The 12,796-nt window shown below is 54.7% G+C and overlaps 1 protein-coding gene across 1 annotated transcript in view; it reads left to right on the forward strand.

Moving 5' to 3' along the window:
- The first annotated feature begins 724 nt into the window (after positions 1–724).
- The window catches only part of RP1L1 (RP1 like 1), a 29,519-nt gene continuing 17,447 nt past the window's right edge, over positions 725–12,796 (forward strand). Inside the window, exons 1-3 of the mRNA XM_027550838.1 lie at positions 725–1,332; positions 2,063–2,204; positions 4,143–9,071. Of these exons, the coding sequence (XP_027406639.1) occupies positions 736–1,332; positions 2,063–2,204; positions 4,143–9,071 (5,668 nt within the window). The 5' untranslated portion in view covers positions 725–735. The remainder of the gene's footprint in view (positions 1,333–2,062; positions 2,205–4,142; positions 9,072–12,796) is intronic.

Below are 12,796 nucleotides of genomic sequence, written 5' to 3' on the forward strand. Positions count from 1 at the left end.
CCCTCACTGGATCCTGACTGTGTGCATGGCGGTGATTGGCAGGCCTGGGCTCTGTGGGGCAGCTTGTGAAGCCTAGGTGTCATCAATCACTAGTATTTTTTGGGTCCCTGCTGTCTCTAGCAGGGGGCTGGGTGCCCTGAGGGTTACAGATTCTGTGCCCCATGCCTTTTAGCTATTGATGCTTGCTTTGTATTCATAAATCCATTGAATTGTGTTGTACAGATGAATATGGCTGCATTTTACCAAAACCAGACTAGTCATCAACCTCTTGGGTTGCACAGGCAGTGAGAGGGAGGTGGGGGGTTGGGATTTTAATTCATATCTTCTGATGCCAAACCTTTGCTCTTCCTTCTACTCATCAAAGGGCTTTCAGGGTGGCTCAGTGGTAAAGAATCCACTTGCAGTGCAGGAGATGCAAGAGACATGGGTTCGATCCTTGGATCAGGAAAATCCCCTGGAGAAGGTAACCCACTCCAGTATTCTTGCCCGGGAAATACCATGGACAGAGGCACTTGGCGGGCTACAGTCCATGGGGTCGTAAAGAGTTGGACGTGACCGAGCAGTAGTAGCCGCTCATCAGAATGAACGAACGTGCCTCTCCAAGACGGGGTGGGGGAGATTTTGGGTGGAAAGGGAGCACCTCTGGGCCAACGTCAGGAGGAAACGCGCAGACCCTCAGGTTGCTCTCTGACTTTCCTTTCTCCAATCCCTTCCAGCTGCCTGGTCCTCCCCACCATGAACAGCACTCCGAGGGACGCCCCGGCCCCCGGCCACCGCGAGTGCCTCCTGCCTTCTGCGGCCCGGACCCCCTCTGTCACCCAGGTCACGCCGGCCAAGAAGATAACCTTCCTCAAGCGAGGGGATCCCCAGTTTGCTGGGGTCCGCGTGGCTGTTCACCAGCGCGCCTTCAGGAGCTTTGGGGCCCTGATGGACGAGCTCTCTCAGCGGGTACCGCTCTCCTTTGGGGTGCGCTCGGTCACCACACCCCGGGGCCTGCACGGCCTCAGCACCCTGGAGCAGCTGCAGGATGGTGGCTGCTATCTCTGCTCCGATAAGAAGCCCCCCAGGACTCCCGGTGGGCTGGGCCAGCCCCAGGGGAGAAGCCCTTCCGCTCAGCAGTTGAGGGAATTTGAGGCACCGGGAACAGCCTCTACCTGCAAAGGTCTCAAAGCCTCGAGGAGGATCACACTGGTTAAGAACGGGGACCCTCGGCTCCAGCAGACAGTGGTGCTCAGCCACAGAAACACCAGGAACCTGACGGCCTTTCTCAGCAAAGCGTCGGACCTACTGCGCTTTCCCGTGAAGCATGTGTACACGACCGGTGGGAAAAGGGTAGGCTGTCCAGGATACCGTTTCCTTAAAAAGATGTCCGGATCTCAGCTCGAAACACTTAGATGGAACTGGACAGTTATTCCTTTAAAAGAGGCACTGACACAATTGATGTGTGTGTGTGTGTGTGTGTGTGTGTGTATTAGTTGCTCAGTCGTGTCTGACTCTTTGCGACCTCATGGACTGTAGCCCACCAGGCTCCTCTGTCCAAGGGGCAAGAATAATGGAGTGGGTTGCTATTTCCTCCTCCAGGGTATCTGCCCAATCCAGGTATCAAACTCAGGTCTCCTGTATTGCAGGCAGATTCTTTACCATCTGAGCCACCAGAGAAGCCATCAGACACAACTGCTACTGTGTATTAAATAGATAACTAATGAGGACCTACTGGCAACCCACTCCAGCACCCTTGCCTGGAAAATCCCATGGATGGAGAAGCCTGGTAGGCTATAGTCCATGGGGTCGCAAAGGGTCAGACACGACTGAGCGACTTCACTCACTCACTCACTGTACAGTACAGAGAACTCTACGCAGTGCTCTGTGGTGACCCGAATGGGAAGGAAATCAGGAAAGAGAGGATGGATGTATATATATGGGATTCCCAGGTGGCTCAGCGGTAAAGCATCCGCCTGCAAAGCAGGAAACATGGGTTCGATCCCGCCCTCTACCTGCGCTTTGCTGGGCAGAAGCGGGTCCTGCAGACCGGGCCCCTTGACTCCACACTCTCCTTCCCCAGGTGGACTCTCTGAAGGCTCTGCTGCGAAGCCCCTCTGTGCTGGTGTGTGCCGGTCTCGAGCCCTTCAGACCGCTGGTGACGGAAGATATCAGAAGAAAAGGAAGTGAACCTTCATCTGGGCAGACTTCAAGGAACAAAAGTGGTGAGTTGGGTCTGGAGGATGCCCAGTTTATTTGCACTGGATGGTGGTTCAGGAGGGTCGGGCAGATATCCTTTGTAAATCATTTAGGAAACCTGCCTTTGGCCCCACACCTGGCATCTCAGTTCTCTAGAGGTCTCTCTTGCCCCTTCCTCCTTCTCATCACATTAACTGAGCTGGACAGTTGACTGGGATAGGAGAGAGGGGAGTCTGGTATTTAAAGAGAGCAGAATTAAGAGACCTTGAGCTCTAAGATTCTAGGCTCTAAAATAAGCTTTTGTTAAGGACCACAGTGGGTGTACCATTATGGGCACAGTGAATCATGGGTATGTGGCATTTGCATCTTTCAAGAGTCATGACTCTCTTAGGCAACAGTGGGGATCAAACAGACCAAAGAAACAAATCACAACCACGGGTCACCCATCCATCCATCAATCTATGCAGCCATCCATATACCCATCCAAAAAGTCTATGTGCCAGAGGTAGCCTTGGTTATTAAAAAAAAAAATTAAAGCACAATCAACAAGTACAGAGAAACATTTCAGCAAAATTATTGGAATTACTATGGGCAAATTTTGGTGAATAATCAAAATAACACCCTTTGTGAAAAGCTATTAAGAGAATGACAACAATGGTTTCCGTGATTGTCCATGCCAAGTTCTGGACAGAGACATGTCAATCCCAGCCACTCCCCTGGGGGAACCCTCAGTCTCACTTGATGCTTATGGAGAAGCAGAGCTTGGCAAACCTTCTCCTACCCAGCTGGACTCAAGCAAATCTGCTCTTTTGCTGGCCGTAGGCTCAGCCTCCACCAGCCACTCCCTCTTTGCCAAGTGTTAGCTCAGGAGATAAAATGAGAAAGTACTAGGGGTTTCCTTTTTTCTCAGGGTCACATCTTTCTGTCCCCAGTGACCCCCTCTTTTTCCCTTTTTCATGCTGAGGGACAAGTTTAGCTGTCATCTGTGTAGGCCCTTCCTTGCCATCATTTATCAACCCCAAAACTTGATGAGTGTTAAGATGATAAATGATAAATCACCAGTTGGAGAAGGCAAAGGCACCCCACTCCAGTACTCTTGCCTGGAAAATCCCATGGATGGAGGAGCCTGGTAGGCTGCAGTCCATGGGGTCACTGAGACGGACACGACTGAGCAACTTCACTTTCACTTTTCACTTTCATGCCTTGGAGAAGGAAATGGCAACCCACTCCAGTGTTCTTGCCTGGAGAATCCCAGGGACGGGGGAGCCTGGTGGGCTGCTGTCTATGGGGTCGCACAGAGTTGGACACGACTGAAGCAACTTAGCAGCAGAAGTAATTGCAAACCATCTTACAGTTATACAATCAGGGGTGTATGCAGCAACTTACTGATTTTATTTCCTGCACTGGGGGTGGGTGTGAAGAGGGCTAGAAGTTAACTCAGGGCACTGATGCTGTACAGCCCACCCTACTGTTTATGAAGAACCTACTCTGTGCCAGCAACTCTGAGGAAGTCTTATATGCACTGCCTTGCATCCTCAAAATAAACCTGCCAGATAGATCTATTACTTTTACAGTTCAGGAAAGAGGCTCTGCCAAAGCTTACACAGCTAGGAAGTGGCAGGGTTGAGATTGAACTCGGACTTCAAGTTCATCTCTCTGGGCTGTACTGGTTCACCACCCGGGAACTCTGCAAAGATTCATTCTAGAATGGTTTCTGTCCTAACTGCTGGTTTGGGAGGTGGCAGGAGTATACAGTATTATTGCCTGGAAAATCCCATGGACACAGGAGCCTGGTGGGCTACAGTTCATGTGGTCATAAAGAGTCAGACACGACTGAGATGGTAGCGTACAGAGAGGGGTGTACAGGCTGTGGAAAGCTCATGACCTTGACTCTTCTGCCCTGAAGCCCCCACCAGCAGCTTATTATCTTTCCCTCTTTTCTCTTGCTCGTCATTGTGCGCCAGGGAGCTGGGGGCCCAAGGCCAAACAGAGCGTGATCCACGCACGGTCCAGGTTGGAGAACAGGCCACGGCAGTTCTCCTTGATGTCGGAGAGGTCGGGGCACAGCGACCCCTCGGTGTTCCCGCATCGTGCCTGCATGTGCCCTGCCCCGGACAGGCACCGTCTGAACACTCCTGCCCAGCTCGGCCCCTTGGTGACAGGTGAAGACATCGAGAAGAATGTGAGCGTGAATGAGGATGGCAGCCTATCTGTAGAGATGAAAGTCCGCTTCCACCTGCTGGGGGAGGACCCGCTTCTGTGGTCCAGGAGGCTCGGGAGGGCCAGCACCCTCACCGCGACCAGTGGGGAGGGCCCCGATGCTGGGGAGGTGGATCTGCTTGGCTGTGTGTGGAAGGGCCACTCTGGGGACCCCTCAGAGCCTGGGGCAAGGGGACTGGGGCCCTGCGAGGTGGGAGGGGTGGGAGCCTTTGACCAAGGCCAGCGGCAGCAGGGGTCTAGATACGAGATCTGGATGAACCCCCTGTACATTTCCCAGGGAGAGTGGTCAGCCTCTCGGTGGAGGTCTGCGCTGACCCAGAACTGCCACTCCAGGGCCCCCCGGAGCCAAAGGGTCGCCAGCAGGAAAAGAGGGAGCAAGGACAGGGCCAGCCCTGCCTCCAGCGACACACCCCCTGGAGGCTCTGAGCTAAACTCCTCCTGCTGCTCTGGGTCCCTGGAGGATGCTGTGGCCAGCTGTGGCCCACATCTGGCCTCGGGGGCTGGTGAAGGCAAAGGCGAGGGAGCAGCGCTGGGCTGCAGGGACCATGATGGCTGCCTGAAACCCAGGACCCGCGGCCTGACAGATGCTCTTCCTGACTCCTCCGCAAGCGCCAGGTCTCATGAGGAGTGCAGCAAAAGGGACAAGCTGTCCCAGGGCCGCCCCAGCGAGACTCCCCAGGGGGCCACCCAGCAGGGAGTTCCGGGTTCCCCCACTGTGAGCCCCTTGTCTATAGCGAACAAGGACCCACAGGCAGAGGAGTTTGGACAGGGAGCAGGGCACCCCCAGGCCAGAAATAGGTCTGGGGTGAGGCCACCCTCGACTCGGGGCCCGGCTGCTTCTGGGGATGATGCGGGAGGCTACACCCCACCTTCTGCCTGTGCCTCAGCCCTGGGCAGGAGCAGAAAGCAGGAGAGCAGAGCCAGCACCCTGTATTCAGCCAGCAGTTCTGTTCCCAGCCAAGGGGCCCAGAGGGCCTGCCCCAGGCAGCACCACAGCCCTAAGGACATTCACTGCCCAGTCCACTCGTCTGTGTCCCGGCCAATGCCGGGGCTGTCCAGCAGAGACAGGGCCCACCCACACGGCCCCCCACCCAGCCTTTCTGAAAGCCCACAGGGCACCTGGAACCAGGCTTCTTGGGACCCAAGGCCACCCTTCTCAGGCTCTCTTTATTCCCAGGACACACGCAGGCTAAGCAGCATCCCCATTACCCCTGGGAGCAATTCTGACTGTGTTTCCAATTTCTATCTCCCCGATTCTCCCTCTCCTGAGACTGAAGGGGGCCCTGAGTTCAGGCCGTGCTCACCGGCTCTCACACCTTCAAACACATCCGGCCCTTTCAGTGCCCCAGCTGATGGCCTGGGTGAAAAGACTGGGGGTGACAGATTCCAGCCTTCCTGGCCCTTGGTCCTGCCAGCTGGGTGGCCTGAGGGAGGGAGGCTGGGAGCACAATGGGGCAGCTGCTGTTCACACCTGGGAACATCCCTGGCTCGCGGAGCCTCCTGTGGGACGATACAGACGATACCAGCCCCACAGCTGCAGGGCAGCCAGGGGCCCTCCTCCAAGGCCTGCTGGGTGTGCAGCAGGTACTGTCCCACGCCCCCCAGGACACGGCCCTTGGGCAAGAGGCATCCTTCAGGCAGCCGCAGCGAGGGTGACCGCAGCGCTGATGGGAAGCCTAGTGGGGAGCAGGTGGGGGAAGAAAAGTTGGTTGCGTGGCATCCGCGGCCCCCTGGCTCTCAGGGAGCAGCCTTGGGGAGAGCAGTCAGAGCTGTGAGAAGGGGCAGGCCTCGCAGCGGTCCCCAGCTCAGGAGAATGGTCCAAGGGAAGCTCTCAGGCAGAGGAGGAGGCCTGGAGGAGCCAGAGGAAGGTGGCAGTGAGCTGCTGGGAGCTCTGCCCCGAGCCTCCCCAGAAGCTGTGGTCCGTGCGTGGCTGAGCAACATCCCGGAAGAGCCCATCAAACACGAGCTGGAGGACAAGGGCGAGGATGTGGCCGGGCATGGCCTGGAAGGCCCCCAAGAGGACCCTGTGGACAAACATTCCCCAGACAGTCTGGAAAGATCAGTTTGGGCCAGACAACTGCCCCTGGAACAGGCGGCCAGTGAGGAAGCAGAACCAGATAAAGCCTTTCCAGTGGCTAGCAGTGCCAGTCCCAAGTCAGGAGAGGGTATGCCTTGCCGTGGAGTGTCAGAAACCCCTACGGAGGCTGGAACAGGCTGTGGACGGTGGGAGGGGCGCGTGCTGCCCAGCAGGGTCTCCACCTCCTTACAGATCATGAAGGCACTGATGGGGTCCCGGCCGGGCCGGCCCAGCAGTCTGCCTGAAGTGTCCCACTCAGCGGGCAGGAGGCTCAGCCGCTCGGCCCAGGCCCTCATCACCTGTCTCGCCAGGCTCCACTTCTTTGATGATGATGATCTTGGGTCTCCCGCTAGCAAAGTGAGGTTCACAGACTCCCCTCGGTACCAGGAGCTCCTAAGTACCTTCCAGGCCCTGTGGCCAGGGAGTGGCCTCAGGAACACTGAGCTGGAATTGGACCTCCGGGAGCTCGGCTGGCGCCAGGCCCTGCCGGCCCTCGGGCCCCACATTGCAACCGAGGACTTCAGGCCCACGTCCTCCTCTGGGGTGGATGTCGGCAGTGGTTCTGGTGGCTCGGGGGAGGGCAGTGGACCCTGCACCGTGGACTGCAGCTTGGTGTCTGAGAAGATGGAGCTGCCCTTAAGCATCTCCTGCCAGGGGCCTGATTCCAGAACCTTGGGGAACCCAGAAGTTCCGGGAAACCAACAGCTGAGTAGTTATGAGGCTGAGGGTGCTGCCAGTGACAACGGGGCAGAAAAAAACGGCAGGGAGCAGACGCTTGGGGGTGACCCAGACCAAGGAGATAAAAACACAATGCAGGAAGAGGGGGTACAATTGGAGGAAATAAAAGAAGAAAAAGAAAGAGCAGAACTGCAAGTAGAGGGTGTCAGAGGGTTTCCGGAAGAGGAAGGAGTCATGGAACTAGGATTGTCAGGGGCAGGCTCTCAGGATGGGGCTGGTGTCTGGGAAAATAAGAGCCTGAATGAAGAGGAGCCAGGAGACCCCACTGCCGTTGCCACGCAGAGCTCTTCAGAGAGGAGAGGGAGCCCGCCAGAGCCCCCCAGGAGCCTCAGCGAGAGGTACCTGGATGCCAGTGGGAGTCAAAGTGGCCCCAAAGCTGAGCCCCCTTTGGAGAAGTTGCTCGGAGCAGCTGAGACTGGCTGTGGGCAAACCCTGGACAAGATCACCCAGGGGGCTGGTGAGAGGGGCACTTGCAAGGGCCGCAGGGGGTCTCTGATCTTGGACCCCGTGTGGGTGTCCAAGTTGTTGAAGAAGATGGAGAAGGCCTTCATGGACCACCTCGCCACTGCCACGGCCGAGCTCTGCACCCGCTGGGGCCTGCAGGGCGACCACCTGCTGGACCAGATGGTGGCCGAGCTGCAGCGGGATGTGGGCCAGCGGCTCCAGGACAGTGTGGAGAAGGAGCTTCTCAAGGTCCAGAGCTGGGCAGGGGGCGCGGGCACGGGGCTGCCCAGGGAAGCCCTCCACTGGGAGGCGTCCCTGCAGACCGAGCAGCGCAGGCGGCGCCTCCAGGCCCTGCGCAACCTCTCACCCTTCTCCGAGCAGATGCGAGGCCGGGGGCCCCCCTCCTTCTCCCTGGAGGACCTGCCGATCTTCAGAGGAGCCCTGGGGACCCAACTTGCGGTAGAGGCCAAGGGGGAGGAGTTCTGTCCCTGCGAGGCCTGCGTGAGGAAGAAAATGGCTCCCGCATCCCCAGTGGATGCTGCGGGGTCAGCCAGCGCACCCATCAGAAAGGCCTTCGACCTGCAACACATTCTGCAGAAGAAGAAAGGAGGGTGTGCTGATGGAGAGACAGTGGAGGTGGCCCCCGCTGTGGAGAGGGAGGTGGAGCCCCTTCACAGGGACCCCTCGAGGACAAGCACTGTCCAGGGAGCTGATGGAGACCCTGAGCTCGGATCAGGCCAGGGCCCCAGAGCGGAGGAGGGGGACCAGACCCTTGGCAGGGATGAAGACCCCTGGGGGACAGAGGAGGAGGCGGGTGCTCAGGAGGAAGAGAGGAAAACAGAGCCCTGTGTAGGCAGCGACCCCTGGGAGGGGCTGGGGAGGGGGGAGCAGGGCATGGGTGGTGAGGAAGGAGACCTGGAGGCGGACTGTGGGGCTGAGGACACTGGGGAGGCTCATGGCCTGGGAGGAGGTGGTCCGGGTCCATGCGGACAAGATGCTGGTGCTGAAACAACAGAGGCCCTGGAGGCTGCAAGGGAGGAGCGGTCAGAGACAGGAGGAGGACATGGAGGTGACGAAGAAGGGGGCCTTCAGGTTGGCCTGGGATGTGGCCAGTCCCGTGAGGCTTCTGGAGACAGGAGCCCGACCCCAGGGGCAGATCCCCTTCAACAGCGGTCAGGCCCCAGGTCAGGCCTCTCTTCCTTCAGCACGTCCTCTCTGGGGAGCTGCTCTCTGCTCTCTCAGAAAGGCTCCGAAGATGAGCCATGGGACAGATGCATGAGGAGCACTGAAGACCAGGCCATGGACATCCCTGATCCAGAGAGAAAAGTCACAGGCATGTACCCAGAAAGCTCCGCTTCTGAGCAAGAAGGAGCCCCATCAGGCACCAGAACTCCAGAGCAAGGGACAGAGAAAGGTCTGAGTCCAGAGCAGAGCAAAGAGGAGGGCCCGGCTCCAGAGCAGGAGACAGAGGAGGGCCCGGCTCCAGAGCAGGAGACAGAGGAGGGTCCTGCTCCAGAGCAGGAGACAGAGGAGGGCCCGGCTCCAGAGCAGGAGACAGAGGAGGGCCCGGCTCCAGAGCAGGAGACAGAGGAGGGCCCGGCTCCAGAGCAAGAGACAGAGGAGGGCCCGGCTCCAGAGCAGGAGGGAGAGGAGGGCCCGGCTCCAGAGCAGGAGGGAGAGGAGGGCCCGGCTCCAGAGCAGGAGGGAGAGGAGGGCCCGGCTCCAGAGCAGGAGACAGAGGAGGGCCCGGCTCCAGAGCAGGAGACAGAGGAGGGCCCGGCTCCAGAGCAGGAGACAGAGGAGGGCCCGGCTCCAGAGCAGGAGGGAGAGGAGGGCCCGGCTCCAGAGCAGGAGGGAGAGGAGGGCCCGGCTCCAGAGCAGGAGGGAGAGGAGGGCCCGGCTCCAGAGCAGGAGACAGAGGAGGGTCCGGCTCCAGAGCAGGAGGGAGAGGAGGGCCCGGCTCCAGAGCAGGAGGGAGAGGAGGGCCCGGCTCCAGAGCAGGAGACAGAGGAGGGTCCGGCTCCAGAGCAGGAGGGAGAGGAGGGCCCGGCTCCAGAGCAGGAGACAGAGGAGGGTCCGGCTCCAGAGCAGGAGACAGAGGAGGGTCCGGCTCCAGAGCAGGAGACAGAGGAGGGCCCGGCTCCAGAGCAGGAGGGATAGGAGGGCCCGGCTCCAGAGCAGGAGACAGAGGAGGGTCCGGCTCCAGAGCAGGAGGGAGAGGAGGGCCCGGCTCCAGAGCAGGAGGGAGAGGAGGGCCCGGTTCCAGAGCAGGAGGGAGAGGAGGGCCTGGCTCCAGAGCAGGAGACAGAGGAGGGCCCGGCTCCAGAGCAGGAGGGAGAGGAGGGCCTGGCTTCAGAGCAGGAGGGAGAAGAGGGTCTGGCTCCAGAGCATGAGGGAGAGGAAGGCTCAGCTCCAGAGCAGGAGACAGAGGAAGGCTCTAACTTAGAAGCCAAAAAAGTAGTGAAATGTCTCGCTTCCACAGAAACACAGTTTAGAAACCTCCCCATGGACCGGACAGATGGCTTTGACCAAGATGACTTAGATTTCTAGAGAACTACCTGGGAGACAGTCCTGAGTCAGAAGTTCAATCCACTGAAGATGCGCAAAGGACACAGGCAAAAATCAAGGACTTGCCAAGGACATGACCACCCCTCACTGCCCTGGGTTCTAAATTCTGAGGCCCCATTGGCCCATCCACCCACCAAGTGAGGGAGGGTCTCAGATCTGCCTGGCTATCAGAAGTCAGCTCCCCTCCATATGCCTGCTGAACCCAAGAGGATGGAACTGGCTGGCTGTAGTCCAGGAGAGATTTTGTTTGTGTGTTTTTTACCAGCTAGAGTTTCCCTCCTTCTTCTGCCTATTGATCTCCAGTTATTTCTCTCCTTGGCCTCTCCTAAGCAATGACCTCGCTCAACTTTGAAGTGCTTTTTTTCTAGTCTTGACTATATTTGGTGACTCTGGAGATATGGATGCTTGGGAGAAGAAGATAAATTCAGTGTCATTGGACAAAATTTGTTCTTGGCTCCAAAGGCTGTATCTTTCCTTAATTCATATATATATATATATATATTTATATATATATATGCTTTTGTAATGAAAAATATTGGAAAATGCAAAAAAGCAGAAAGAAGGGAAAGTAGTCACGCATAATCCCATCCCTTAGGGATAACTGATATTAGCAATTTGATGCATTTCTTTCCCATCATTTTTCTAATTGATAGTTGTGCTCATCCTTATTACTTCCTTTTTTTTTAAACTTAACATAAGAAATTCCCCTTTTAATCTCAAAATCTTCATAAACCTATTTTTAATACCTGGATAATGTCTTTAATGCCCAAATAACATGAGACTATAAAATGCTTTTTCACCATTTCCATTTGTTGACTATTTAGATGATTTCCATTATTTTTTCCAATATATATGGGATTTTCCATATATATAATTAATTGTATGTATGTGTGTGTGTGTGTGTGTGTGTGTGTATACACAAATTTTTTTTTGCCCCGAATGGCAGATGATTTCCTTAGGATAGTTTCCCAGGCACGGAATTACTAGGTCTAAAGATACCAACTTTTGAAAAGTTCTTCATATCTTCCGCCAAATTGTTTTTCTAAACATCTAAGTTGTACTAAATTACATCACCTGGCCCACTACATTCTCATCTGTGTTTGTTAGAGTCATTAAAAATGAGAAATCCTTTGCTAATTTTATGGGCAAAAACAGTACCTCATTTTGAGTTGGAATTATTTTAGCTATATTTTATTGCTAATGAGATTAAAGAGTTTTCTAGTCTTTATAAAAAATCTGTTTACACATAGATTATATGTGTATGTCTTTCGCCCATTTTCAGCTAGGATTCTAGTTTTTTTAGATAAATAGATTTACATGTGTCCTTTATAATTTCAAAAATCTCTATTTGTCATTTTTGAGGTTGAAAAAAAAAATGCCCTTTCTCAGCACATTTCTCCAGCAAGCCTTGAACTGGGGCTGTCCTTGCTGGTTCAGAATCTCCTTCACAGGTTCTCACCAGCATTCCCGTCCACACGGGACCATTTTGTGTATTCAAAATTATTAAAATGAAGGTCTGTGCTACAAGAACAGGTACCGTTTACTGGTTGTTTAAATATAAATATAAATGTAAAAAATAAAATAGATATGTTAATAATAGAAAATAAAGCAAATGTTGAGTGTAGGCTGTGTCCTCACATCACAGTCATCTGTTCTCCTCTATATCTGAGTGCTGGAGATGTTCTTAATTTGACAGGTTTATAAAAGTTCTTTCGGAGGTGAGTTTTTAAAGTTTTTACATGGAAAGTATATATGAAAAAGAATATGTATAAATGTACGTATCACTGAATCACTTTGCTGTATACCAGAAACTAATACAACATTGTAAATCAACTATACTTCAATTTTTAAAAATAAATATTTAGAAGTATATATATATATACCTAAGTGTATATGCACACACACACTTACGTATATATGAACTGGTTAGGCTTCCCTGGTGGCTCGGATGCCTGCAATGCAGGAAACCTGGGTTCTGTCCCTGGGTTGGGAAGATCCCCTGGAGAAGGGAATGGCAACCCACTCCAGTATTCTTTCCTGGAGAATTCCATGGACAGAGGAGCCTCGTGGGCTATAATCCATGGTGTCGCAAAGAGTCGGACACAACTAAGCGACTTGAACTCACTCATCTTGGTCAGAAACTCCTAGTGAAACACATTGCCTTGTAAGCTTGGCTTAGATACAATGGTATTTAGGATTGTCCAGACCTTGTAACTGCTAGTTGACATGGGGCTTCCACTGTGCACCTCTTCTGTGACCTGAGGTCCTCAGTCATTTCCCAAGAGATGTTTCAACCTCTTTGCTTCATAATCTGCTATCTCCTCAAGTGACAGAGACAACCACCCCAGCTCTTACTGACCCAGCACGTCACTAAAATGGCATGCTCGTCTCTGGTCAAGAGAAGAAAACGAAAAGGTCGTGGGACTTAGAGACAGATGACCAAGCTCATGTCGCAATGACAGCATTAGTGAATGGGTACCTGGTGGTGTCCCTCCTCTGGGCCAGTTCTGTGCCCTCCCCTTGCTTCCACACCCTCACTCTGAGTCCCCACCAGATCCCACCTGTTCCTTT

Source organism: Bos indicus x Bos taurus, chromosome 8, assembly GCF_003369695.1.
Source record: "Bos indicus x Bos taurus breed Angus x Brahman F1 hybrid chromosome 8, Bos_hybrid_MaternalHap_v2.0, whole genome shotgun sequence".
Lineage (NCBI taxonomy): Eukaryota > Metazoa > Chordata > Mammalia > Artiodactyla > Bovidae > Bos > Bos indicus x Bos taurus.